At 39.3% G+C, this 26,463-nt stretch overlaps 3 protein-coding genes across 6 annotated transcripts in view; 1 reads left to right on the plus strand and 2 right to left on the minus strand.

Annotated features, from left to right (window-relative positions):
- The window catches only part of LOC111323622 (F-box/LRR-repeat protein 6), a 17,765-nt gene extending 8,136 nt beyond the window's left edge, over nt 1-9,629 (minus strand). The window contains exons 1-12 of one of the 2 annotated variants that reach the window (XM_022927013.2): nt 9,363-9,629; nt 8,273-8,633; nt 7,974-8,166; nt 6,314-6,445; nt 5,716-5,829; nt 5,295-5,369; nt 5,026-5,112; nt 4,866-4,954; nt 2,138-2,213; nt 1,558-1,638; nt 602-744; nt 6-137 (exon numbers count right to left, since the gene is read on the minus strand). In XM_022927013.2, the coding sequence (XP_022782748.2) occupies nt 6-137; nt 602-744; nt 1,558-1,638; nt 2,138-2,213; nt 4,866-4,954; nt 5,026-5,112; nt 5,295-5,369; nt 5,716-5,829; nt 6,314-6,445; nt 7,974-8,166; nt 8,273-8,633; nt 9,363-9,501 (1,622 nt within the window). In that variant the 5' untranslated portion in view covers nt 9,502-9,629. Of the gene's footprint in view, nt 1-5; nt 138-601; nt 745-1,557; nt 1,669-2,137; nt 2,214-4,865; nt 4,955-5,025; nt 5,113-5,294; nt 5,370-5,715; nt 5,830-6,313; nt 6,446-7,973; nt 8,167-8,272; nt 8,634-9,362 lie in introns of both variants that reach the window. The other variant, XM_088756593.1, reaches the window with a different exon arrangement.
- A 55-nt stretch (nt 9,630-9,684) lies between these two features.
- Nucleotides 9,685-13,571, plus strand: LOC111323624 (uncharacterized). 3 transcript variants are annotated; one of them, XM_088756594.1, is made up of 9 exons: nt 9,685-10,025; nt 10,320-10,646; nt 10,725-11,014; nt 11,169-11,381; nt 11,518-11,760; nt 11,859-11,935; nt 12,069-12,271; nt 13,157-13,315; nt 13,398-13,571. In XM_088756594.1, exons 3-9 carry the CDS (start codon nt 10,965-10,967, stop codon nt 13,431-13,433), a joined length of 981 nt encoding a protein of 326 aa, XP_088612720.1. In that variant the 5' UTR covers nt 9,685-10,025; nt 10,320-10,646; nt 10,725-10,964; the 3' UTR covers nt 13,434-13,571. The 3 variants fall into 3 exon arrangements, with proteins under 3 accessions (XP_088612720.1, XP_088612723.1, XP_088612722.1); XM_088756597.1 differs by lacking the exon at nt 11,169-11,381 and having other exon boundaries at nt 9,685-10,646; XM_088756596.1 differs by lacking the exons at nt 13,157-13,315; nt 13,398-13,571 and adding an exon at nt 12,348-12,450 and having other exon boundaries at nt 9,685-10,646.
- Nucleotides 13,572-16,963: 3,392 nt separating this feature from the next.
- LOC111323693 (F-box/LRR-repeat protein 6-like) lies at nt 16,964-26,051 on the minus strand. Its single transcript, XM_022927104.2, has 12 exons — nt 25,243-26,051; nt 24,135-24,429; nt 22,708-22,909; nt 21,718-21,849; nt 21,126-21,239; nt 20,702-20,776; nt 20,498-20,572; nt 20,103-20,191; nt 19,695-19,770; nt 19,311-19,394; nt 18,569-18,711; nt 16,964-17,770 (listed from the first exon to the last, which is right to left on the minus strand). Exons 1-12 carry the CDS (start codon nt 25,421-25,423, stop codon nt 17,602-17,604), a joined length of 1,635 nt encoding a protein of 544 aa, XP_022782839.2. The 5' UTR covers nt 25,424-26,051; the 3' UTR covers nt 16,964-17,601.
- Between the last annotated feature and the right edge of the window lie 412 nt (nt 26,052-26,463).

Genomic DNA, 26,463 nt, shown 5'->3' on the forward strand with positions numbered 1-26,463 from the left:
CCACAATACTATCCACCAGCCGCTGTGGTAGTTTGAGAACAGCCTCGCCTTGGTGGCGTTGTTTGACCCCTCGCGGGAGTCCGCGACATGAGGATAGGTTTAGATCTGTGAGGTTTGGACAACCATTTAACACACTCCTGCAGTAAAGGAATATACTAGATTACATCACTGCACGCATATCTGCGAACACTTCGAGAGATCAGGGCGGCTGTGCGCTGATACATCGTAATTCTTACCCAAACCCTGTACATAAAAAAAAAAAAACCTTCAAGAATTACCCAGCCGTCACTGTGACACGGCAAATAACCATTCAAAAGCCAAATAATTTGTCTGGAAACTAGACACCATAAGATGAAAAAGTGGAATAACTCAGTTTGTTTTTACGTTAAGAGAAACTACTTCTGCACTGCCTCTATTTACCAGAAAGTACAGAGAACATTCTTGCAAATTTTGTGTAGAAGGTAGGTGGGGGAAGCCTATGAGAGAATAGAATCCTTTCCTGACGAGAAAGTAATTCTTCAAGATATTTCATTCTACGTCACACAGATACTGAAAACGTCACTTGTATACTTGTCTGCTTGACGATAACTCTTCCACTTACTTTAAGCCTAAAGCGGTGATATTAGTGTTGTTGAGATCCAAAGTGTGTAGCTTCGGCATTCCAAAATTTTTCAACAGTTCCATATCTTCATCTTCAACGGTTTTATTCTGTGAGAGATCCAGAACTTCCAGACTGTGGTGCCACTAACATGAGAAAGAATAACAATCCAGTTTATACTGTGCTCTGCAGTAACGTGTGGAATTTGGAGTTAAAGATGAATCATTGAAATGTGTTTGTTTATCGCAAACGTCCATCGTGTTTCGCACCTCTCGGTAAACAAACATCATTTCAGAGGGGTTTCAAGGTCATTTTCCTTGGTGTGAGTAGTGAATCTCGATCCATGTTTTGTCTGTCTCTTATTTTAGATCGCCTTTACAATAATGATGAATAGCAGGGTCTGGCAGAAATCGCAAGTTCGGCCCAGACCCCCAAAGTTCGCTTGTTATTGAAAAGTGCTGTAAAGAGTGAGGGCAGTTTATTTGTAATGAGAAATTCCAGCGACGCACTGATGAACGGTTTGGACAAACTTAGATATACTCGGTAAAGCTTTAAACCCGGCACGCGGAAGGGGGGGGACTATAGGTTAAGGGGGGGGGGATGTGACGCTGGATAGGTCGCATTTTCACGACTGGATTTACTATAGTGAGTTTGCGTTATACATTGGTGAACGAATTAGCAAAGGAGATTCAAGGCGAACTTGTAATTGGGCGAATTTACCAGTTACCAGAAAATTCTGGTCAGGAGGGATTAAAAAATGAGAAGATTCGCAGTCAAGCGTGTCAATTCATGTTAGGATGACCTATTTAGAAGGCTTTCTAACGTGGATGCATAAACAGAAAGCGACTGAGTTGGGATCGCGAAAATTACATCTGCCCAAAAGTGACTAAGATGGGGCCACAGAATAGGATTAATTGACAAGGTAGAAATTGACTTACAAATTTTCCTAGAAACCGTACCTTTTCCACAATGACTGCAACTTTACTGAATGAGGCGCTGTTTGTGAAGTACAGCTGTTCCAGTGAGGAAGCTGGCAGTCTCTGATATGCAGTGGGAAAAGAAAACTCAACCTGTCAGAAATGAATTGAGTGCGAGCAGCTTTGTTCGTGAAGTAATTTAACCTGAACTTGTTTTTAAAATGGAACCCGGTGAAAAAAGGGGAAACAAATTTGAGTAAAATTGAAAGGGAAAGCAAGCATGTTAATTGTTCCCACTACACCCTCAAGAAGTTTTGAGGCCTTCAACTTTCCGATACTAGTTTGATAAATTTTTCAACTTTGTATAAGCGGTTTAAAAGGTTTTAAACTTAATTAAGAATGCAAAACAGATTAAAATGCTCCCATTTATTGATATTTTGCTTTGAGTATCGTTAGAGAAAGTTTCAAAAGGTGGATTCTTCCCCTTTTTTTTCACTTTCGCTCGGAGACCACAAGCACCAAATACCACTTATTAGTTCCTCATGTTTCTACAATGTGTCGCCTGAAAACCGCATTTCTCTAAGCCAATCAGAGTGGAGACATTTACATGTGCAATACCTACCCGTAATCCGTCATGGCTATACGTGTTAGGACCTCTTATGTCCAGCATTTTCAGGTTGCGGGATGCCCACAAAATTCTACAATTAAAATAGATTCGCTTTCAGTGCGATGTTTCTCCGTTTTGAGAAACACTTTGATAAATGATGCATTATCGTCGCATTTTAAAGGGTTAAAACTTGTTCTTGGGGAATAAGGTAATCGTGATGTGATACGACAGGCAAGAATTGACTTTGTGCTCAGAGGCCAAATGATTGGTCAAATTGCGTCGATATTCTGTTTTCTTCGTAAAACTATAACATCACTCCTTAAAATACTTTTTTAAAAAAGTAATCTGCGATTCAATCAATTAAATAACTTAAAATTAACATTAAAATTAAGTTTGTACGATGAAATTCAGAGTCTCTTAAATACAGGTATAAAATGGTGAAGCAGCCAAAGTTTCAATGTTCGCAATAGTTTCTTAAAAAGGTTGATATTCTTGGCCAGTTTCACACTTGTAGGTAATCCATTCCACAGCTGCGCACAAATAAGTGAAAGATTTTTTCATAAAATTTAAATTAAATTTAGGTGCGCACAAATTAATGGCGGTTCCTCTCAGATTGTACATAGTTTCCCTAAAACTAAAAAAATCTCTGATATACTTGGGACCGTCGTTATGCAAACATTTATATAACAGAATAAGGGATTGTTGTTTCCTTCTCTGGTCTAACGTTTCCGTATTCAAGATTCGCAACAATTCATCATAAAGGGTAGATTTGCAATAACCTAGCAGTGATCTAAGAATGTAATAGTTGGCATCTTCTAGCCGATTCGCTTGCACTTTCCCCACTCCAAGAAAGAGGGGGCAACAGTATTCAAAATGAGGGAGAATGAAAGTTTTAGAGAGCCTTAACATGATATTGCCAGGGAAAAAACGCCTTATTCTCCTGAGTGCGCCACTTTTAGCGTATACCTTTTGAAGCTGTTTAGTAATGTGATCTTTGAAAGATAGCATGCTATCAAGTTCAACGCCACGTACTTTGATAGATGACAGTGTCTCAATGACAGAGCTATGTATGGCCAGGTCGTAATTGTACTTACAGGGACCAATAGGTACCGCTTGCGTCTTTGTGTTGTTGATAACCAGATGATTCTCTTGAAACCACGATGATAACCGCTCAAGACCATTATTCACTACAAATTCGAGAACCATGGGCGAGACGTCAGAGGCATACATGGTTGTGTCGTCGGCGTATAACCTCAGAGATATATCTGGTATGGCGTAATTCAAGTTATTTGTATAAACGTTAAACAGCAGCGGTCCGAGGACGGACCCTTGAGGGACGCCCACCATTACTTCTGAGTGGCTAGAACAAACACCGGACAACTTAACTCGCTGTCTTCGCCCCAACAAATAGGAAGAAATCAAGTTTAATGTAGACAGAGAGAAGCCATACGCTTTTAATTTAGCCAGTAGGAGGTTATGGTTAATAGAATCAAATGCTTTGGACAGGTCCACTGCCACGGCTATAACTGCCTCTCTGTTGTCAAGGCTTCGTCTCTAGTCCTCAGTCATCTTCAAGAGTGCGGTGCAACAAGAGTGTTTCTTCAAGAACCCAGATAGATTCGGAGAAAGATGTTCATGGAAAGCGCCGTACAGCTGGTCAAACATAACCTTCTCGTACACTTTAGAAATGGTGGTAAGAATGGAAACAGGACGATAATTTTCTTTGCGTGTATCCTCATCCTTTTTAAATACCGGTGTCAAGTTCCCACTCTTCCATTCGGTTGGCCATGATTGGTTCATAATCAGATAGTTAATCAGCTGTGTTATCTCCTCCGCTAGGATGGGAGCAGCGAGCCTTAAGAGACGCGGTGAAATTCCATCCACGCCAAGAGCCTTCCGGGGATTTAGATTGTCTAAGATTTCACGTACATAGCCACAACTCACAGACTAGAAGACAAACTGATCTAGCAGCATTTTGCTAGCGATTAGTTTTACACTTGGATGATCGTTAAAATCATTCTCACGGTGACTTGTTGAAACTACATTGGCGAAATAGCTATTCAATATTTCCACCACCTGGCTGGGTTCCGCCGTGACCACACCGTTCTCAACAAGAGTTATGTTACTTAGTTTATTGGTGCCAGAATTAGGACGAAGAGGCTTCATTTTCTTTCAAAATTCACCAGGATGTTTCGCTCCCGATGCCGTGTCGTAACAAAATTTACGTATTCCTTTGCGCTTAAATGAAGCTACTTTATTATGCTGTTGCTTATAAGCGGTCCATGTATTGTCCTTTGGGTGTAAGGCTTGCTTTACGAAGCAGTAGGCTTGGTCCAAAAAACTAGTGCCATCCTCTTAACCAATTACTTACGAAACTTAAGCCAATTGTGATGTGGACATTCATCCTTTGCTATGCCCAAGGTAGTTTATTGGTGCATATTCTGGTATTTTTTTTCGCGCCTTACGCGAAGTGGCTTATATTGTCACTATAATTATATTGTCATTAAACAAAGTATCTAGCACTGAGGATTTGCGCGTTTTCGCAAGCTTGCAGTGTAAGTTTTGTATGTTATAGACTAAAAAAGGAAAAGTATCGCACAAAGGGGATGAGGTGTCACAGACACCCCAGGACCATCCCTTGCTATAACCCTGAAAAAGTTCTAACTGAGAGACAAAGCCTTTTAGGGAGTAGTCTGATTGGAGCGATTTCCAAACAAATTCATCCTTTCAATGAGTGACTCACCTATCCAAAAATCGGTCATTTCTCTGATCATAGCCAATGAACCCACAAGGCAGACCCAGTGTCTCCAGCTCTGGAAATCCATTTGGTTTCTGGTAAGAATCAATTTTCAGAATGCAGTCAAGATAAAGTTTCTGAACCATTTCCCCTAATTTCAAATTACCTTTCCGTTGATAAGAGTTTTACAAACTGGTGTTGAGGTCAGCAAAAGATTGACAAGAAAGAGGTGTTTCAACTTGGGGCATCCAGCCTACAGAAAAATGTTTCAAACACAAACGATTAACACAAATTTTCATGTCTTTATGATATCAGAGCAGATAGGAAAATGTCAACACTACAAGTACATGTAGATACAAACTGATTAAATTTAAGTGTGATGTCTGCCTTAGCTGTTACTCAATCACAAGAAAGTTGTAGTAAACTCAACTGTACCTGTAGCTTTTCCACGCAAAGTTTTCTTATATTAGTACTGCTCAGATCAAGACTGGTCAGGTTTGGACAATGTTCCTAACAGGAAAGAGCAGTTTTCTAAATTAATTTTGAGGAATAATGCAAAGTACCCAAAGAAATTTAAATTACAGCACAGATTTGGTCAAGGGTAGGAGGGGTAGGAGGGGTAGGAGGGGTAGGAGGGGTAGGAGGGGTAGGTGACGTTAATTTCCCACACACGAGATTACTGTGTGATGGATGTCCTCCCCTGGGGTGGGTTGGGTGGGTTTATTAGAGGGCCATGTGTTAGAAAACTCTTTACTGGGTTAATCATGTATCTACCCTCTCGAAATAAAGAATATTGTATTATATTGTATTGTATTGTAAATATTGGAGGGAATATTGGGAACAATTGTATTCTTACCTGGATGAGTGGAAGAATAGATTCTCCTTGCACACGATTGCAGTTTCTCAAGCTTAGATTCTCCAGCTGACATCCTAACACTTTCACAATATGTTGGAGGCCAGTGATGTCAATCTAAACAAACATTTTGAAAACCTTTAATCTTACATTGATATTACGTAGTTTGAATCACATCCCTCAACCCTCACCTCCTATTTGTTTCTGTTTTGTTTTGGTTTCTGTATTTATTTACCATTTTGCTTTGTTTTCTAGCTTTCTGCCCCTCATTTTCATGTATCCTTATGAACTGGGGATACTAAAAGGATGCACATAGTCCAAAATCAAGGAAAAAAAAAAAACTTTGTAACCCTTCTTCAACAGAAATCTATGAAAATTTTTTTTAATGGAGGTCAAGTTTATTTACATAATTGTGTTTATTTACTTACATTTTGCCATTAGAGAATTTAATGATATATGCACATGTATCAACTGTATGGTTGTATTGCCAAATAACTGAACAAAAAAAAAAAAAATGGCCTTAGAAACCTGCTTCCAAAATTTTAATCTCGAGAGTGCCAGGTTTTTCATCATAAATTGAAATACACAAGTAAACTGTTACCTTTGTAAATGCAACATCTATCATCTTCAATTGACCGCAATTATCAGCAAGGCTTGCAATACCTGCAGATGTCAAGCTCCGACATTGTGCTAGCACAATAGATTGCAGCTGTTTACAATGTTTCCCTATTGTCTACAGTAACAGAAAAAAATAAAGAAAATAATCAGTTGATTGGATCATAGGCTATCATTATGGCATTCGCAAACAGTTAAACAATCATCAGTGAGATTAAAGGAAATTCATTTTCAGGTCTACTACAATCTTTCTCTAAACAATGTTGATGTAAATCAAAGCAAGACCTTGATGTAAATGTGTTGTAAAAGTAGTAATTAAAAGAACTATTTTAAAGCGTTAGGAATGTTGAAAGAGTAGCCTGATATTGGTTTCATTTTGTTTTACTTTATTATTCTCAATATCATATATATCAATTTGGTGCCATCTTCCCAACCTACCAGATGAAAACCCACATGAAAGTGGTGCATGCTGATAGATGTATGATTGTATACTCTGACTGGTCATGAGATCTCAGTCTGTAAATCATTCACAGATACTATGTAACTTGTTAAAGAAAATAAGAACAAAGCAAAGCACCATTCTAGAAAATTGGAGAGAATATCAAATACAAACTTAAGGAAACTGACATTAACAAAAATAACAAAGTTTTATTGTTTGTCTCATGATGTGGTCACTTGTGATGTGAATCACAACATTTTGACAGCATACCGCTAGTCTTTATTGGGTGATAAGGTCAACTGGTTTCGGGTGTTCTTGTAAAGGAGGATACTGAGCTGTGATTGATTGGTATTCCACAGCTGTGATTGGTGCATTTGGATCCTCGATATTAGCTGTTGCCTTGGCTGTTGGCTGTCATATGGTTCTCTGTTTGTTGTGTTTTTTAATAGTGGGGATCCACCCTTCAGGAATTTCTATTCCACTGTTGACAATTCGAACTAAAACGTATGGGCAAAGAGCATTCTCCTACGCCGCACCGTATTTGTGGAATCAATTACCTGAATGCATAAAAAACGCCGAATCTGTTGACTCCTTTAAACGCTTATTGAAAACTTATCTTTTCAAAAATTAAGCCACCAGATTTTTCGATATCGTACGTTGTCAAACATATGTATAACACGTAATAATTCATTAGTTTAGATAGAGTAGCGAATTGCATGTATAGGATTTTTATTGAAATTTTATTAATTTGTAATTGTAAAGCGCATAGAGTTCAATTTTAATGCGCTATATAAGAACTTATTATTAAAATTAAATTAAATTGACGTTGTTAGGGTGAAGTGTTACATAAATAGCCTCTTTGACGCTGTGAGTGTACCAGTGAGGATCATGATCGATAAACTTAACCTCATTCCAAAGTGGTTGGTGTCCGTTAGTGTTCAGTTGGTGTCCACCAACAGCGAGGATCAAAATGGGCCAAACACCGCTGTGGAATACCAACCAATCACAGTTGTGCATGGCTGCTTTACAAGAACATCCGAAACCAGTTTACCTTGTTGCCTGATGAGGACTATCAGTATGCAGTTGAAATGTCAATCAAGCACAACTTATTTTACAAAATAAACAACAAGTAAATAATCAAGCTGTTCTTTTCAAAATAATCTTACAGTCAGTCACTGTGAGTCATAACTCTAAGCAAAGTGATTACCTGTATTCCTTTATCTGTAAGTTTTTCCCACCCTAAAAGACTCAGCTCTGTGACAGCTGTTAACCTGCTGGGTGCCAGTCTTTCTATTGTCCCAGAAGATGCCTTTATAACACACGATGAGGACAAATCAACTTTTCTCCATAAAACTGGCTCTATAGCAACTTCCCTCCATCTGCGACAGACTCTTGACATCCTCAAATGCAAAGAAAATAATACTTATATCACGGTTTTGGAGGCCAAAGGGTTATCAAAGAAATATGAAAATAAGCTGGTGCAGCTTCCACTTTTTAAGCACTTACTTGCACAAAAATGGTACAGATGACCCAGAAATACTCTTTATGACATTTTGGAAAATTGATATTAGGATTTCTGTAGGAATTAGCTCTGTCCACCCACTTGATATACATGTAGACACTGATGTATTGTTCATTGTCTGATTAAGTTCTTCAGTTGTTGCATGAATATCTTTGTTATCTGTAGAAGAAACTAATTTAGCTTTTTTTTTGGATGCTGTTTTTCTGTAGTCATTCTGGACAATTCTGTTCTTTTCCTTTGATTTCTCTCCCTCACCATCCTTGTTTGAGGAAACTGTCTTTGATTTTGCCTTTTTACCACACTTTCTTGTTTTGGCATTCTTTTGTCGTTTTTGCTTGTCTCCACCTGACAGTTGACAATTATGTATTAACAACAGCTGTCATCAAGTTCTGGTTGTCAGAAAAACTAGCAAACTACACCAAAATGGAACTTGGTAACCTCACTAGCCAGATTTCACTGAGCATGCACCTTCAAACACAAATAGACATAGTATTGCAATAGTGTAGTCTGATAGCTGGGTGAGTATGGCCCTTAATAGGACTGAGGTCGGTAGAAGTAATTAATTGATGTTTTAACAACTTAAGTGGAAGTCATCATCACCTCTCTGATGATGATTTCTACTCAGGTTGTCAAATCATCAGTTACTTCTACTGACATCAGTCCTTCTGAGAAGTACACTCACCTGGATGATCACACTACATTACTAGTTAACCCTGGGTTTAAACCAGACATATTAATAATGATGATGATTTACATGTAACTGCCAACTATAATAGTTACCCTCGTTGATCTTACAATCAATGGTCAAATTGTTTTATTTAGTCACACTGGCAAGGAATCAGGGTGCAGGAATTTTGCAAGATAGCTGTAAGAGATTTCGTTCTCGCCGTTAGTCATATGTCTATCATAAAGACACCAGGGCAAAATCTAATTAACTGATGTGTGGTCAGCGAGTAGCGATCGCCATCGAATTTGAATTGCAAGTTCATTTTCAACGGATTAAAGGATGAACTCTTCAAAACATCATATGTATAAAAAAGCTCTCTTTACGCTATCGTTGTTTTATCTCCTGACCTTCCAGTATGGTAAAATCTGCGTCATCGCTATCATCGGACGGGAGTTCTTCTGCAAATCGCCCAAACACAAATACTTGTCTTTCTGCTTTCTTGGGTAATCCAAGGATACCCTTTGGCGTTTTGCATTTTCTAGACATTTAAGTATTGCAAAATTCAACAGAAAATCATATTGAATTTGAAAAACTTCCGACTCTTGTTTGGTGAAAACTCAAACAAAGGTTTCAAATATACATTTCACTCTGTCCGCCATTTTGTTTAGAACAGTAGCCCGATAAGAGTTGTGGGTAATTTTCACATAGAAATTGAACTGGATCATTAAAGTTGGACTTCAACCCGTTGGAATGCTGAGTACCCCAGCGATTCTTTGTGACTTTCCATTTGTGCCCTCCCAAGTTCTGCCACATGTGTTATAAGCTTGCACTAAGAGGAGGCACACGCCTTGCAATTAATGTGTAGCCCCCTCACGGACGATCTGGAAACTGTAAGATCTGCAGTTCCTAAAGATCATCAGAAACCTAGCAGGAAGAAGAAGAGTAAACCTGGTGTAAAGCCCAGAGAGGACTCGACAGCTGGACCTAAGAAACCAGTGGAAATGGTGGAAGGAATGTCTAGTACTCTATGCTTCCAACCAGACCCAGCCACACTCTCATTCTCTGAGGAGGTAAAGAGTCTAGAAAGCTATCGAGGATCAGAACCTCTTTACCCAGAACAGTTTTTTGAAAACATCAAGCACGAGTACATGTGCCCAATTTGCAGAGGTACTAGATCAACCAGTCCAGAAAAAATGCCCAACGCCACATATGTTTTGTGCTAGTTGTTTATCATTTTCTTTCGAAACGTGTGGATCCCTTTGCCCGGTGTGCTGAACAAACATTGAAAATTGAGCCAGCCCCTTTTGTTCTTCGCACAATACTTTCAGAACTAGATTTTCGATGTCCTTCTTGTTCACACACAGCAAAACTCCACCAACTACCACAGCATCAAGAATGTTGCATTCCACAGCCTACAACAGCACCCACACATTTTAACTCCTTTGCAAAGATCAGTTCCAGTAACATCACCCCCTCCCCCCCCCCCCTTGTCCCAGTGAAACCTCTACCTGCAGCAGTGGAAAATGGACCAGCAACAACAACCACCTGTGGAGAGCTGACAGTAACCCAACTGCTAACCGCCCTAAAGGAAGCTTATACATCCCTAAAGAGGGAAGTTGGACTGTTCATTATTCACCAGTTTCTTTCAGTCTCAAGATGGGGCAACCATTCTCCTCAAAACAGGTGGCCAGGTAATAAACAATTTTTTTTTTAAGTTAAAAATAAAGACATTCATTTTCAAAACAAAAGTTAAGATAATTCATTTCCAGCCCTTAGAATTGGTTAAAAGGACCAGGGCAAGGAAAACAACTGATGAGGTAACAAGGAAAACTGCTAGACAAAGACCAAAGGTAGTAGGGGAGACCAGGATAGCTTTGAGTAGTGGGGCAGCTGGTACCCAGTTGAAAGATGAACTGCGAGCAATGGGCAGACTGGAGAGGGAGGAACTTCTGAAGGAGGCCTTGGGAAAATAATTTAAAATCACCATTCCAAGAGGTGACATCCTGGCAATGAAAGCAGACCTTGGCAAAACATGGTACAAAGTCAGAAAGCTTAGGAGGTAAGAAAAACATGAACAAAAAAATCTTACAAACTTTTCCAAAACTGCATTAAATATCAGTAACAGTAACTGTTTTGAGTTTGTATCCAAATTTGCCAATTTCCTGAATACCCTCAATCTGCATACAAAATCATGATGACTATTGTCTCTACAGATGGTTTGAACAGCGAGGACTATCCTCAGAGAGGGAAATAAGCCAACGAAAGCAAGTTCAGTCCATCACTGACCCTCATGCCAACTTGGTTTGTGAAATGGTTCCATTTGAATTAGAAAAACCAGGTTGCCATCCAGAGATCAGGGAAGCAGAGTTTGGATATGTTGCAGACCTGAACCAATTCATACATCTTCATCTGGTTGAAAATGAAAAGTATGACAATAAAGAAAATTTAATGGTTAAAAAAAAAAGTAAATGCAATCACCAGACAAATGATTAAAATTGAAGAAAGTTAGCTGTTGCCTATTGCTGTGAATTATAGTCTTATTAGAGTTGGTCATTATTTTAGGAATGGAAGGCTGGCATGGAACAATGCCATCCCAGAAAATGAGGTCCACCTAAAACTTGGAGGAGATGCTGGAGGTGGGTCATTTAAAATGGCCTTCCAGATTGCTAACCTGAGGCATCCAAACTCAAAAACCAACACAGTGGTCTTTGCCATGTTCCATGCAAAAGATAGTTGGGCCAACTTAAAGACAGCCTTAATGAAATATAAAGAACAAGTAAACACCTTGAAAGAAACAACCTGGGGGTGAGTAACAAAAAATGTATTACACTTTAAATTAGTCTAGAGGATAGAGACTAGCATTTTCTTAATTAAATTCTTCTTTTCATTTTGCCAATTTCTAGAGGTAAAAAGAAAGTGGTTTTCCTATTTGGTGACTATGAATTCCTTTGCAAGACATTTGGAATAGCTGGTGCCTCAGGTATGATCTAGACAATAATCACACATACAAATAACTATGATTGAGCAATTTACTAAAATAATATAAGTGTAGCCTCTACTCTACATTACTATTTCTGTGAAACAGGTTTTCAACATGAGAATTGTATTTGCAGGCAAGTATCCATGTCTTTGGTGCAAGATAAATCACGAAGTGATGCAAGTCTCTTGCTATAAACGTGAGCATGCTGAAAAACGAAGCCTTGAAAACATTCAAGAGGACTATGACAAGTTTGTCGCAGATGGCTCTGTTACAAGTCGACAGAAGTTTTATCACAATGTGATTCATACGACACTGCTGGATATTGAATTGGACAAGGTAAGATAAAAGAGTTTATTTGTTTGCTTTTAAGATGGACTAACAGGACACCTAACTGAATGGTTCTCTATTTCAGGTTTGTGTTCCTGGACTTCATATTAGCTTGGGTGCATTTTAAGAAACTGTTTGATAAACTAGAGAACCAGTGAAATAATTTGAATATATCAACAAAGTTGAAATGGTAAATTGGCCACCGTTACGATTATAAAAGCTGACATTTCGAGCGTTAGCCCTTCATCGGAGCAAAGGGCTAATGCTCAAAACATCAGCTTTTATAATCTTAACGGTGGCCAATTTACCATTTCAACTTTGTTGATATATTCAAATTATTTCGTTACCCCCACTGACGCAGCCCCAAACAGTTTCTTTAGAAACTATCAGCCTTTAGAGAACCAGTGGTTTGAGCTGGACAAAAAGTTCAAATGGCGCTGGCAGGAGATAATGAGGAGAATGATGAAAAGAGCGTGGCATTCAGAGCTGTCCAACTACATAGTAGACAGGCACAACAATTTCATGAGAAAGCAAGTTCTTTACAGGAGTTGCTGAATTTACAAAGCAAAGTCTGCATTCTAGTGTAAATATCATGCCAGCCTACTTTACACTAAAACAGGAAAAGATAGACAAACTCCTTAGAAATGTAAAGGAGGAGGTAACTTTTTCTAGATTTGTGTTTTCCCTTATCACGGCTGTACAATCCTCCAATTCCATCGCACATGATTCAAACCCATCTTCATTTTTTAGTAGAGGAAGTTATGGCTTTGTGTTATAGTTCATTGATTTATAATATTACACTAGCACAAATCAATTTAACAACCCATCAAATTATGGCTACTAAACAGCAAGTAAAGTAACCCATATTTTAATAGTATCATTGCAACATTACAGGAAAAGCTTGCAGATAAACAAATGGAATTGGCCGCCTTTGAGAAAGCCAATGGACCACTATCAATTCATTTGGATGAAGTTCTTAAGAGAATGAATGTGGAGAGACAAGCTTACCATGGAAAATCATTCATTGGTAACCATGTACACACTTGCTGCAAGGTAACACAAATTTTACCCTTAGAAGGAATTGTTTGAGTCAAAAAATTGTACTATATTATTGTGTTCCTTTTTTTCCTTGTAGGACGACAGCATCATTAAATATGCAGTGCTTTGGTGACAAAAACAGAGGAACTGTGTCCTTCCTTCCCTCCCCAAGCGAGAGGAAATTGGTGTCAAGTTTGAACAAGTTTTCAAGTTATTTGCTGCTTGCTACTTCGTCTATAACAGTGCAGACTATCTCAGTCAATGATGACAAGATTAATAAGCTAGGTAAGTGAAACAATAACCTGTCTTTCATGGAAAACATAAATACAATAATAAGATTATGTCTCAAGTGTTCCACCATTTCTTGTTTTCTTGTTGCAGAGGAAGACATCACAAATTTTCTTCAGTTCATTGGGGAACAATTCCCAGATATGACGATCACACCAAAGCTCCATATGCTAGAACAACATGTGTGCCTTTTCCTTCGACAATGGCACATGGGTCTTGGATTCTATGGTGAACAAGGGATTGAAGGAATACACTCCGAATTCAATACCCAGTCTCAGCACTTTGACTATGTGAAGAAAAAGGACACGAGATTACGTCAAATCCTTGTTAATCACCACATCTCCACGAGTCCGGAATAAGCTGGGAAAGCTCCCAAACTAAGGAGAGAAATTTAAAACGAAAAGCAAATGAGTGAAACACTTCCCTTTACACTTGCAATGTATATGTCCGGAGTAAGCTGGGAAAGCTCCCAAACTAAGGAGAGAAATTTAAAACGAAAAGCAAATGAGTGAAACACTTCCCTTTACACTTGCAATGTATATGTCCGGAGTAAGCTGGGAAAGCTCCCAAACTAAGGAGAGAAATTTAAAACGAAAAGCAAATGAGTGAAACACTTCCCTTTACACTTGCAATGTATATGTCCGGAATAAGCTGGGAAGGCTCCCAAACTAAGGAGAGAAATTTAAAACGAAAAGCAAATGAGTGAAACACTTCCCTTTACACTTGCAATGTATATGTATCGGTTCTTTAACTAAAAACGAGTACTGAGCAGGGCTCGAAATTAACGGTAACCCGTTAACCAATGGTTAGTAATTTTCAACGTTTGGTTACTAATAATGTGTCCAACTAAACCGACATGGCTAGTAGAATTTTCTAACATATTTAAACATTGGTAGACTTCGGGAAAAAGAGTAGACCCGACTCTCAGAGGAATACTTAGAACCCTCAAGCTGTTAAATCAACTTAAACTCTTTTCAGAGAATGTGCTGTAGATGTACTGTTCATGATTATAGTTCACCACTAAATTTGCTCTGATTCTTATTGGTTTAAACTGATCACGTGACGTGATAGTGTTCATCTGTGGAGAGACGCTATCAGCCCATAGTGCCCGTCCGCGGAAAATGCCCGGATGGATAGTGCCCGTCTGTGGAAAATACCCGGATGGATAGTACTCATCCGTGAAAAATTTGAATGGTTTTACGGCCGCGAAGTTAGGCAGATCGGAAAAACAGTAACCTTTCAATTCTGACAGTTATAACTTATTATTTAGCCAATGTACGGTTGCGAGTTATTGACATTTATGACAGGCTGTACGCATGAATAAATATTTGATTGATCTGGCGCGCGGAAGAAAATTTAGTGGTGAACGATAAGACAATAGAGTGTTTATGTCTCGGAACTATCGGTCTGATAGTTGCCCCTTGGAAATTTGATGTTCTTAAAACTAGCATATTTGTTTTAAGAACATCAAATTTCCGCGGGTCAACTATCAGCCAATAGTTCCTCGAAAGAAACACTATATTGTTCAACCAACCATGGTAAACGAGAGGGAAATAAAATAGGTGCATAATTGTCAACGTTTTTAAGGTCACCATGCAATTTCAGCTACTCTTTAATTTGTCCTAGTCGTTATTATCAAAATGTTCAATATTTGAGATATCGTTACTTAAATTGTCAGCTTGGATACCAAACTTTATCATTTGGTTAGTAAAAAAGATGTCTACTAACCCGATGGGTTAGTGATCCAAAAATTAAATTCGAGCCCTGGTACTGTACTGTCGGGGCTGGATGGCTGGTAAAATACACTGGATTTTCCCGAAAACACAACACACTTTATTTTCCGCACACACACGTTTTTCCAAGATGGCTGCCTCCTGCAACCCACAATGCTTTGCACTTAACTAGAAACTACAAGTACTATGTATTTAAATTTAGTGTAATTTATTTGCGAAAGATGTCTTAGACGAATAAAAGTGTTGCCGCACTCTTTGGAACCAAAACTAGACTTTGGTAAGGGTAGCTCTGTCCGAAATTCAGTGTCTCTGAAATTCAAAATGGAGTCGCAAAACGGCCGATCTTGGTATATTAAGAGCACCTTGAATGGAGTTTCAAACAATTTGGATTAAAACACTTACCTCTATCAGTTGTTTAGTAAGGTTTCAAGTCTTCTCTGGTGACTCTCGCTTTGCTGGAAAAATTCGGGACTTTCCCAGATCAAAATCAAAGTTTTCAGTCGATTTCAAAAGGTGTGCTTGTTAGACTCCACTATAGCAACGTGTTTTCGCCGAACACAGGCAAAATTTGACCGATTTTGGTCAAATTTTCGACAGCAACTGTCTCGTCCATGTTCAAGCATCCGCCATGCCAAATTTCACTCGCATACATTACAAACATACTAAGATTTCATTGGCTAAACTAGATCTTAGCCCGAGGGGTTGCCATGGACGCTAGATTTATGCAAACGCGTAATTTGGTATTAACCAGAGAAGTAACAATTAACTCGATGTTTCTTGTAGACCGCATGCGCGAACTAAATTTCCAGCTGGAAACAGCCGTGACCCTGTTGCTTGCTGCTCTGTTCGTTTAGCGAAGGTACAAACCTTTTCTCTCAGTGATTCAAAGTTCGGCCTCTCGGTTGTTCTTTGAGAGCTTGGAATTATTACTTAACCCTTCCACTCCCAAGATCTTATTAGTAATTCTTCTTACTGTCTGCCGAACAATTTTCATGATGCGAGTTTGGAGAAGAGGTTATTGGATCAACTAATAATCCACTGACTGATAGTCTTTTTTTTGTATTCCCATCAGGCATCACTTGCCTTGTACTGATATTGCAATTCTGTCCTGGTCACTCATTCTGACGAAGGACTAACGCTCGAAACAGTTTTAAACTTTTTACGGTGGCCAATTTACATTACATTATTTATTTGATAAAACCAAACCATCTCCTTATATTCCCAGGGACTGCGCAGGGGGTGGGGCTGGGGGGCTTTAGCCCCCTCCCACTTTTATGGCTGATTAAATCACTATTTTTTTTTACTTAGAAGTTAGTCTATTCATTTAAATTTGGTCAAACGTGAAGGCCAGTTTGTTTCTCGTTGTTTTATAAGAATTAAAAATTAACTTCACTTTTGGCAGTTTTAGATCCATTTCTAGCCATTTCAAAAGACTTTATTTCAAATTTTCCCGGGGGAGCATGCCCCTGGACCTCCTAGTTGGCTCACTCTAACGCGTTCGCATTAGCCCCCCACTTGAAAATCCGCTCCGTGTGCCTTGATTCCCTGACTGACGCAGCACCACAGTTTCGTCAAACCTACCCCCTTTATGCGGAAATAGGGTTGTCTTTTAAGATCGTTACGCTGCCAAGATCTACCAAAATTTTCAGCGATTCTTTATTGTTGCCCGCAGCATTCACATGTGAACAGCAGCTAACGCCGTTTAGAGATCAATTTTTAGTTAAATGTTGAGCAAGGAAATGTTTAATGGATCGTCTCGACAATCTAGAAACCTGATATAAATTGATCAATAAATTGCTTCGTGGTTTCTATAATCACTTTGTAGTTAGAAGCATATATGAACAGAAGATGAAGATTTACTTTTAGGTAAAAATTAAAAAAAAAAAAAGCGGGATACGACTGAACAAGACTTTCTTTTAGATTCAAAATTTTCCTGTTGATCGGCGTGAATGAGCATGCGCGATTAGTGGTGGTTGAAAACACGCAGGGCAGGAGCGAATGACCACAGAAGTGAAAGGGCAAAGGGTCTTTCCATGGACTCGGAAAATTATTTCCTTTTTTCTATACGTTTTCGCTGATGGCAAAGATTAGAAAAATGTATTCAAACTTGGTAGTGAGTTAACCGTTAGAGGCAAATATTTTGGTGCAAGCCCTTTGTGTCCTTAATCTCAACCACTTTTTTGACAGCGACTGCGCTACGTTCGATCACCGCAGAGTTATGTGTTTCCAACAGAGACCACACTATCTACTCGCTCTATTCCCGTAGTGCACTATCCTTTTTCATTCACTTCGTCGTCGTTCACTGTTCGCCCCAGACTCCAGCTCCTCCAATGTAGAGATCAAATTTTGAATTTTTGCTCCACCATGCCACTGTTTCAGACCTCTAGGAACTCCACGGCATGACGTCAAATTTAAATGCTTGAGTCTTGGGCTGGCATTTAGAGCTTTTCTACACACGTAAGGAAGAAAGGCAATTAATTATGTGCGATGCTGCGTTGCACTTTATCAAGATGTCTGCTATGTTGCCGGCGTAACCGAAATAACCATGCACTCTGCACGAACTTTAGGCCTACTCCGGGATCTTAAGTTGCCTTAAGTCGCCTGAAGTTGCGTAAAGTTGCCTACAGTCGCCTTAAGTTGCTTTAAGTCGCTATTGGTTACGAAATGTTATAAGGGTTCCCCCCTTCCCAATTGACGCCATTCCCCCCACTCTAATCATATTGTGTTTATTGCAAGGGATTCTGTAAATATTTTTAAATTTTATGGAGAGACTGTTGCTTACTTTGATTTTATCACTTCAGTCAAATAAAATCGCTTTAAGTCGCCTTAAATCGCCTAAAGTCGCAACGTTTTTTCTACCAATTTTCTTAAGTCGCCTTAAATCGTCCAAAGTCACCCAAAGTTACGGCGACTTAAGGCCCCAGAGTAGGCCTAACTTTCATGTTCGCAACTTTCAAGTCTAACTACGTGTACGATAAAATTGAAGTACTTCAGCTACAAATTTCTGGAATCAAAGCAATTCAGTATAGGCTAATTTCATAAAGCCATGAAAGTTTCCTGAATTTGTTTTGCCACGATGTTAATCGATATTCTGGTGCGAATGCTTTGACTGACTACGCTATGTACGATGATCAGAAATCGAGCGCTAATTTTTTATGCAAAGCTTACATTCAAAGAATTTTCTCCATCCCTGTATTCTACAAAGACGTGCAGAGCACTAAGAAAAGCTAAGGAAGTAAGTACTCACCTCACACCTTCGGCTGTAACATTTGTGCTACCGAGATCTAAATTGAACAGCCTGGGCATTCCAAAGTTTTTCATGAGAACCATAGATTCGTCACTAACACCACTGTTGGAAGAAATATCCAAAATCTCCAAACTATGATGCCACTGAAATTAAAAAAAAGGATGCAAACAAGCTGATGTGGAAACGAATGTTATTTTGGGAGAGTTATATAATCAGTTAAAGATAAAGTCGGTAACAATTTCAGAAGAGGGTGAGAGATTTCTATACGATTTCATAAGGCAAGTTCGGATTGCAGTGGTTTTACTTTGTCCCAATGTGATTTGTCTAGAGATAGCCCGCTACCCTCTTAGCCTATAGAGACATTGGCAAAATTAAGAGATTCAGAGTACATATATATATTTTTGGGATGTGGTTGGCCATTTTGGTTATATCGGTTCTGGTTTACGACTTTTCGTGGCAAAGTTCTCCATAGATATGGGATTGTTTTCGTTTATCTCTACTGGAATATCGGAAAACTACTGTTGTAGATAAAGGGGATAAATTTCTAAAGAAACTGTTGTGCTGCGTCGGTGGGGGAGTATAGCAAAATAATTCGGTCTTATCAACTGAGTTGATAAAGTAAATTGGCCACCATTAAGAGTTTCTAAGATGACGTTTCGAGTGTTAGTCCTTCGTCAGAGCGAAACTCTCTCGGATATTTAGCCAAGGCTCTCTCGGCACATAACGTCTAAAGAGATATTACCTTTTCGATCACAACTGACATCAGAACAAATGTAGCGTGTGTGTCCGAGAAATACAACTCTTCAAGAGAAGTTATTGGTAATCCCTGCAGAACAACCATAGAAAGATTCTCGAGTCAATTTTCAAAAAGACTGGACCAGATCAGAAGCAATAATGACCGCAAACAAAAACAAGTCAACAAATGTCATTCACAAGTGCCAAGTGCGCTTGTGGTCCTTTCTTTTTTCATGTCATGGTTGTCTTTTTTCCCTCCGATCAAAACAAAGTATGGTCTACATCGTAGCCGTTGTTAGGCATGTCACGCAACTTACGGCCAGAGGTTCGTTACATTTTCGCAAAGAAGAAGGAGTAGAAGTTCATACTGATAGAGTCGGTTTATTTGTACCTGTAAACCTTCAGGGCTGATTCTCTGTAATCCTCTCACGTCTAACTTTTTTAGATTAGTCGAGGTTCTCAAGAGCCTAAGGTCAAAGAAAAGTTAACTCAGTCTACTAAACACACAATGCAGTATTCTGGGACTTGCGTGTTATTCTGAGTGGAGAACTGGACTCCATTACTAATAATTGTCTTTGGGCATCTTTCACTGGCATTTAAACAGAAAATAAATCGATAGTATTGTAACAAAATTTACATTAACGTTTTTATTTCCATGTTTTTAAACCCACGAACTTCGAGGCGCTGTATTTCGTGAAAACTAAATCATAACCTCCATTTACGTTCTTTCCAAATCCAATATGTTTTGATGAGGCTACCTACAGTTACTTTGCAGAACAGAATTATATACATTGCAAACCTGAACAAAAAGCGATCAGTCCTTGGAACCCCTGCGATAGAACCACAGGCCAGGCAAAGTGTCTCCAGATGGGGAAACCCATTCTGTTCCTAGAGGTGGAAAAATGCCCCTTAGCAAATGATAATTGTGATGACAACGCGTTATGAATGTTTGACGTCACCGATCTACGGTGATACCCCGTGTTAGTTTACTTTTAGTTAGAGAGGCAAACCAAGTCAAAATGTCATCAAGGTCTTTGCTAATTAATTTTAGATATCCAAAACACAATCAAACCATAATTTGCTCCATAATGACTAACTTATTTACTGACGGCCCTTTTGTCCTTTGGCACTTAGCGTGGTATTTTCTAACAACTTGACGAATAATCATGTGATTTACTGTAGAAATAATCCTACCACGTCAGTGCTTATAGGAGTCGAGTGAAGGAGTAGGTTGGCCAGGAACAGTTCTTTAAGCTTTGGACAACCAGCCTGAAAATCAAAGAAATGTATCTTTTTTTCGTCTTGTCACCCATACGGTATCGAACCCGATGCTCTACTCAGAAGAAACTGAAATGGACAAGGATAGAAAACATAGACGTTCCTGACTTGGATTCTTACCTGCAGCTTTTCTACATTTAGTTTTCTGATATTAGTACCAGTTAAATCGAGAGCAGTCAAGACAGGACAACGCTCCTGGAAATAGCACACAGCGTGGATGAGTTTCAATACAATATTTTGATGATATGATCTATCTTGAGGCTCGCCTCCTTTTCTGTGACGGTTATAGGGAATGTGCGGCTTAACTTTCATAAATAGTTCAGTTTGGATCTAATCTCTTCAGTTTTCGCGAGAGTCATTAAATGAGAACATACATTCCACCCTCTCTGGACTGGTGGTGGAGATTCCCAATCGACCGTCAGTTTACGCGTTTTACCACGGGAGTTGCAGAATTTTACCAGCGACCGTACTTTGCAGCCCATGTTCTAATGAATAACAGGACAATAACAGTAATAACGGTTCACAAATAGGTTTTATTACGAACCTGTATTATAGGAAGAACTTGTTCGCCTCCCAGCCGACTGCAGTTCATTAGGCAAAGCTCCTCCAACTGATTTCCTAATCGCTTAGTTAGACGGTGGAGGCATGGGATGTCAATCTGTAATCCGTAAAAATCAAAGGTGTAAAACCTTTCTACTTTGATGAACGAATATTACTGCACCCAAAATTTAAGTTATCAATGTAAGGCGAAACGATTGATTTCATCTCTACCCCTGCTAACTTCTTGAGACATACAATATCTAAGGGTTTCTTCAAACTAGCTAACTAGCAAACTTATCTACACAAATTTGAGCAGCAAATGAAGGAAAAAGGGATTTCATGGGGTATCCTATAATAAGTCGCTCTATACTATAACGGTGCTTATTGGTAAATTCTCTCTCGCTCCTGTTCAGAAACAAATTGTTATCAATAAAGGAAAAATTAGTGTAAGAAATGTTTTAGACATACATTTCTGAAACATAGCGTAAAAAGAATTAAAGACTAACTTGCCTTGTGCATGAGAACTCATTGCGCCTTACGTTACATATTTTCTGCTTGTCATATTTGCCATAATTGTCTGCTTGAGTATTTATTACCTTTGTCATAGCGACATCGAGCATCTTCAGCTGGCGACACTTTGAAGCCAGTGAAGACACGCCTTTCGATGACAGACTCCCGCACTGGGACAGCACAACAGACTGCAGAGAGCGACAGTGTTTTCCTATGGCCTTAACCAAAAAATTAAAGAAGAAAGTGATCAGTGATCAGCGGTCTTCTCCACTTATCGGCGATTGACAACAAACAGGTTTGGCATCACCACTGAAGAAAAGATCTTGGAAAACTTGTGACGTGATAGGCTGTGCAATTGATAAGGGGCTAAGTGAACGACTCTTTTTTCATAACAACACAAAGTTATTTATAAAAGTGTCGGTAAATCAATAAGTCCTTCTGTTGTTATTTGTTCATGTGTAGTTCATTTACGACGATCTTAGAATTACTGAATGAACTTGAAGCGTAATCGACTCTAATATGATATGCAGAATAAGCGATCATGACTTAGGATCTCCAAAACAACATCGATTAAAAATGGGATCTTGCTTGTCTTAAGAATCTCATACACCGAATGCAAATATGACGTCCAATTTGAGTTGCCATTGTTCTGGACTGACTAGCCTCTCACACATGTAATAATCCTTTTGTATTTCCTCGTGAAGACGAGGCTAGTCAGTCCAGAACAATAGCAATTAAAATTGGACGCCATATTTGCATTCGGCGTATGAATGGTTTACCTTTGGTCGATGTCTCCTAGAGTAAGCTACCCTTACCCACCGTAAACAAGCAAACAACTAATTCTGAGTTAGGTAGGGCGGTGATGAGTCGGGGTTAAGTTGTTAGGAAAGGACAGCACAAATATCGTAACCTGTTCCATGCAGGTTACCAACACACACACACACACACTTGATCCTCTAAATTTGCTGTGGGACATCGACCACGTGCACAGCCATAAGACTGACATGCTTACTAACAGGCGCAACTACAGACAAAAATTAGCTTCCATCTTCAGAACTAGAAAATTGGTTCCCTACCTTTAGTCCTGTATCTGTTAACTCACTCCATCCGTCTAGGCTCAACTCTCTGACAGTTTTTAGTCTTGACGCCGCTAACTTTTCAATTGTGGAATCGATAGCAGATCTGGGGCATTCAATACTCATTGTTGATAAATTGACTTCTCGCCATAACATTGCTTCTGAAGCAACTTGCTTCCAGCTGTGACAGACCCTGGACATCCTGAGTTTAAATGAAAACCCGAAATTTGTGAAAAGACTCGTGTAAATTATTAAAACTGCGTAAACACTGAAGCCAATGACATTAAGGAAAAACTAGCCAATCAATTTTCATTAACCAATCTCGGAACCACACACAACCCACAATTCTTTTGGAAACTCTTTACTGTGGCCAGTTTACATCATCAGCTCAGTTTATAAAACAAAGTTATCCCTTAATACCCACTCCTCCCGTCGACACAGCACCACAGTTTCTTCAGCAAGTTACCCCCTCTCTACACTTAGACCACTCGACTGCTGAGTAACAATTCTTTACTCGTCCCTGATGATAACACGCTCAGATTGTCGAAATGTTAATCACTTTTACCGATTACAGTCCTTTTGGACTACTCGCGCCCAGACTACTTAATCAGGTGGAACGTTCTCCGACAGAAAGTAATTTTACGCAGCGCATGTGCGTTTCCAAGTCAAGGGGAAAAATTGTTCTTTTCAGCGAGCCATCTTTTGTGCGTAATTTATGGTCAGTTTCAAGTGCTCACGGCTACGTCTTGAGAGTTAACTACTTTGAATAATGTCTTTCCCGACAAAAAATGAATACCTCTCTCAGTTGTGTGTACTCGTCTGTGATGATAACACGCTCAGATTGTCGAAATGTTAATCACTTTTACCGATTACAGTCCTTTTGGACTACTCGCGCCCAGACTACTCAATCAGGTGGAACGTTCCCCGACAGAAAGTAATTTTACGCAGCGCATGTGCGTTTCCAAGTCAAGGGGAAAAATTGTTCTTTTCAGCGAACCATCTTTGTGCGTAATTTATAGTCAGTTTCAAGTGTTCACGGCTACGTCTTGAGAGTTAACCACTTTGAATAATGTCTTTCCCGACAAAAAATGAATACCTCTCTCAGTTGTGTGTAAAGGCTTAATTCAACTCTTAACATTTTTAGCTGTTTATTTTTTGAAGTACAAAATCACCTGTACATGTGATCACAAAATCTCACTTAAGTGGAAAGAGAAACATCATACCAAGTGGAAGAAACCCAAAAGGAGCGAGGTTGGTTAAGTGAGGGGAAGGTTGACAAAGAATGCGGCAAATGATACTGTTGATAGTCTAAACAAATCTAGGCTAAATTGTTCTGTGTGAACCGCAAACGACGCTTTGGGGAGACCAAATAGCTATTGCCCTTTTTAATTACAACCATTGAAATATAGAAAAGGAATAAAACGTACCTGCACAAAAATGGAACTGGTCCGATGTCGCTCACAACTTGCTTGAAAATCCTCAGCAATACCTCATGAGGAATAAGTTTGGACCATCCATTCTCCTTGAGAGCCTTAATTTCCAAAAGGCGCAACTCTTCCGCCTCTCTTATCTTTAGTCTCGCTCTGATATGTGCTTTGATCCGCGTTCTTATCCTGTTCTCGACAAGACCAAGCTTACTCTTTTCCTTTTCACCTGAATCCTCATCAGAAAGCTTTCTCTTTTTACAAGGTACAATATCAACTTCCTGATTTCGCTTGCGTCCTGTGCGGTTTTATCGAAAAAAAAAAAGTTGCGACAAAAAAACACCCGCATCATTAGTGAATTAGAGATAACAATCAGTAATGGTGATACAAAAATTTAACGCAAACCCTTCTTTCCCTTCAACTCTTTGGTAAACCTTGATGCTGTAAGTATATAACTGTCAAACACGTGGTAGAAGATAAAAATAAAAACTGAGAAACTCCTCAAACTGAATTTCAAACTTGGGGATCACAAATTGGCTTGAACGAAAACTCCAAGACAAAAAACAAGTAACTACTGGACCCAGTGTTGCAGAACAAATGAAATTCAAATTACGTTTAACTAACAGTGTCTTTTTTAATTGCTTGCTAAACGATTGCTCCTTCTAATTATTTCTAGGTAACAATCATGGCAAATTCTAATTCATGGTAATTAGTCAATCAAAAATTAGAACAATACATCAGTGCTTATTTTAAATTGAGCGTCAATACGGAAATTAGTCCTGAGTGTCAAACCATTGTCCTAGAGGAAGACCTTAAAATTACAACTGCTAATCCTCCGCTAGCGCTTTGTCCAGCTGATTAGTTGTGAGAATCTGATCATAGTTTGTCTTCTAACTGCTACATCACAAACAAAGAACTTTTGATGGGAGAATTTACGAAAGACTTTGTTTGAAAATTCAAAGCAAATCTTAAATAAGATCATTGGACTTACTTGGCTCAAAAGTGTTAGCGAATCAGCGCGCGCATGCTCCAAAAGTTGACAGAAAAATAAATGCATGGTATGCAACAACTCTGCCCTTATTATAAAGCATCATATTTGTCTGAAAAGTACCTTTTCTGCTGTGAGAAGTTACGTTGTTTTCTTCATCGCTGCTTGTCGCCGAATCGGACGCGTCACTTGCACTTCCACTTGAAGTTGCCCGCTTGCTTCGTTTTCCAAAGGATTGACGTCTCCTCAATATGCCTAAACATGAGGTACTTGGCGAAAGTTTTGCTGTTTTTGCTCGTGCCATTGAGATATAGGATGAAAAACCTCGTTTATAGTTCAGGAAAAGTCAGGAAAATGCTTCGACGTGAAATATGCGAAGCGATTTGTTTTGTCCGCCGAAATCAAGCCGTTAAGGACGCCTACGTTGATAGTTCACGGAGTTAACAAATATGCGGCCGACTGACCATCAACTTGCGGAAATAATGATTAATCACTTAACCGTGATGTCATAACGATAGAAAATCATTTACGAACTTCATTTGTCGTTTAGAATCATTATTTATGGGATTAAAAGTCTGACCCTAATTTGGTGACGTCACAAGTAGATTAAGTAATAATAGTGTGAAGAATTTCTCGGAGAAAACGATGATTGCTCCAAGAGAAGGGATCCTCTGAATTAATTCCGTTTTCGGAGATCCAAGGAGATTCTTGAAGTAACCAATTGCGCGTCATGAATTTTGCTCATATGGGCATCTTGTGGGGGGGTTTATTCGCCAAAAACATTCAAGGAACTCTCGAGGTATGTGTGACATTATTATTTACGAGTGACATACCTAGGGTTTAAAAGCACCTCGAGACGGATTACATATAGCTTGGAGACTGAATCTCTTAGCTTTATTCTCTGTCAGTAGATTTAGACTGGCTGGTACGAGGTTTTTTTTTGTTACAATAAATCAAGGTCATTATCACTAAACCGTATCAAAGGTCAGTATCGAAGAGAGCGCAGACGGAGAGTTACGAATGCTTGGCTCAATCGAGGTTATTGTAACAGAGCCTGCAGAGGATTGCGAGTGCTGTGCAACCCTCGACCGTGGTCATTAGTACTGAGTTCGTAGAGTGTAGCCAGAGCTGCGCGACCTTTATCCAGGTTATTTTCACTGGATGGGCACAGGCACGCAGGTGCTGTGCAAACCTCAAACGAGGTCATTACGACGGAGCACGCAGACGGTTGCAAATACCTCGCGACCTTCAATCCGTGTCATTTTCACCGGATGTGCACAGGAGCGCACAGGGTCATTACTTTTAAGCAAGCCCATATGCTCGAACACCGCGCGACCCTAAATC

This window comes from Stylophora pistillata, chromosome 4, assembly GCF_964205215.1.
Source record: "Stylophora pistillata chromosome 4, jaStyPist1.2, whole genome shotgun sequence".
NCBI lineage: Eukaryota > Metazoa > Cnidaria > Anthozoa > Scleractinia > Pocilloporidae > Stylophora > Stylophora pistillata.

Bases quoted from the DNA above. Each gene is read 5' to 3' on its own strand.
- LOC111323624 (XM_088756594.1), top strand. From the start codon at position 10,965: ATGAAAGCAGACCTTGGCAAAACATGGTACAAAGTCAGAAAGCTTAGG. The intron at 11,015-11,168 runs GTAAGAAAAACA...TTGTCTCTACAG, and splicing joins AAAGTCAGAAAGCTTAGGAG to ATGGTTTGAACAGCGAGGAC. The intron at 11,382-11,517 runs GTATGACAATAA...TCATTATTTTAG, and splicing joins CATCTGGTTGAAAATGAAAA to GAATGGAAGGCTGGCATGGA.
- LOC111323693 (XM_022927104.2), bottom strand. From the start codon at position 25,423: ATGGCACGAGCAAAAACAGCAAAACTTTCGCCAAGTACCTCATGTTTA. The intron at 22,910-24,134 runs GTACGTTTTATT...ATTTAAACTCAG, and splicing joins CCAGTTCCATTTTTGTGCAG to GATGTCCAGGGTCTGTCACA. The intron at 21,850-22,707 runs GTAGGGAACCAA...TTTTTGGTTAAG, and splicing joins TAACAGATACAGGACTAAAG to GCCATAGGAAAACACTGTCG.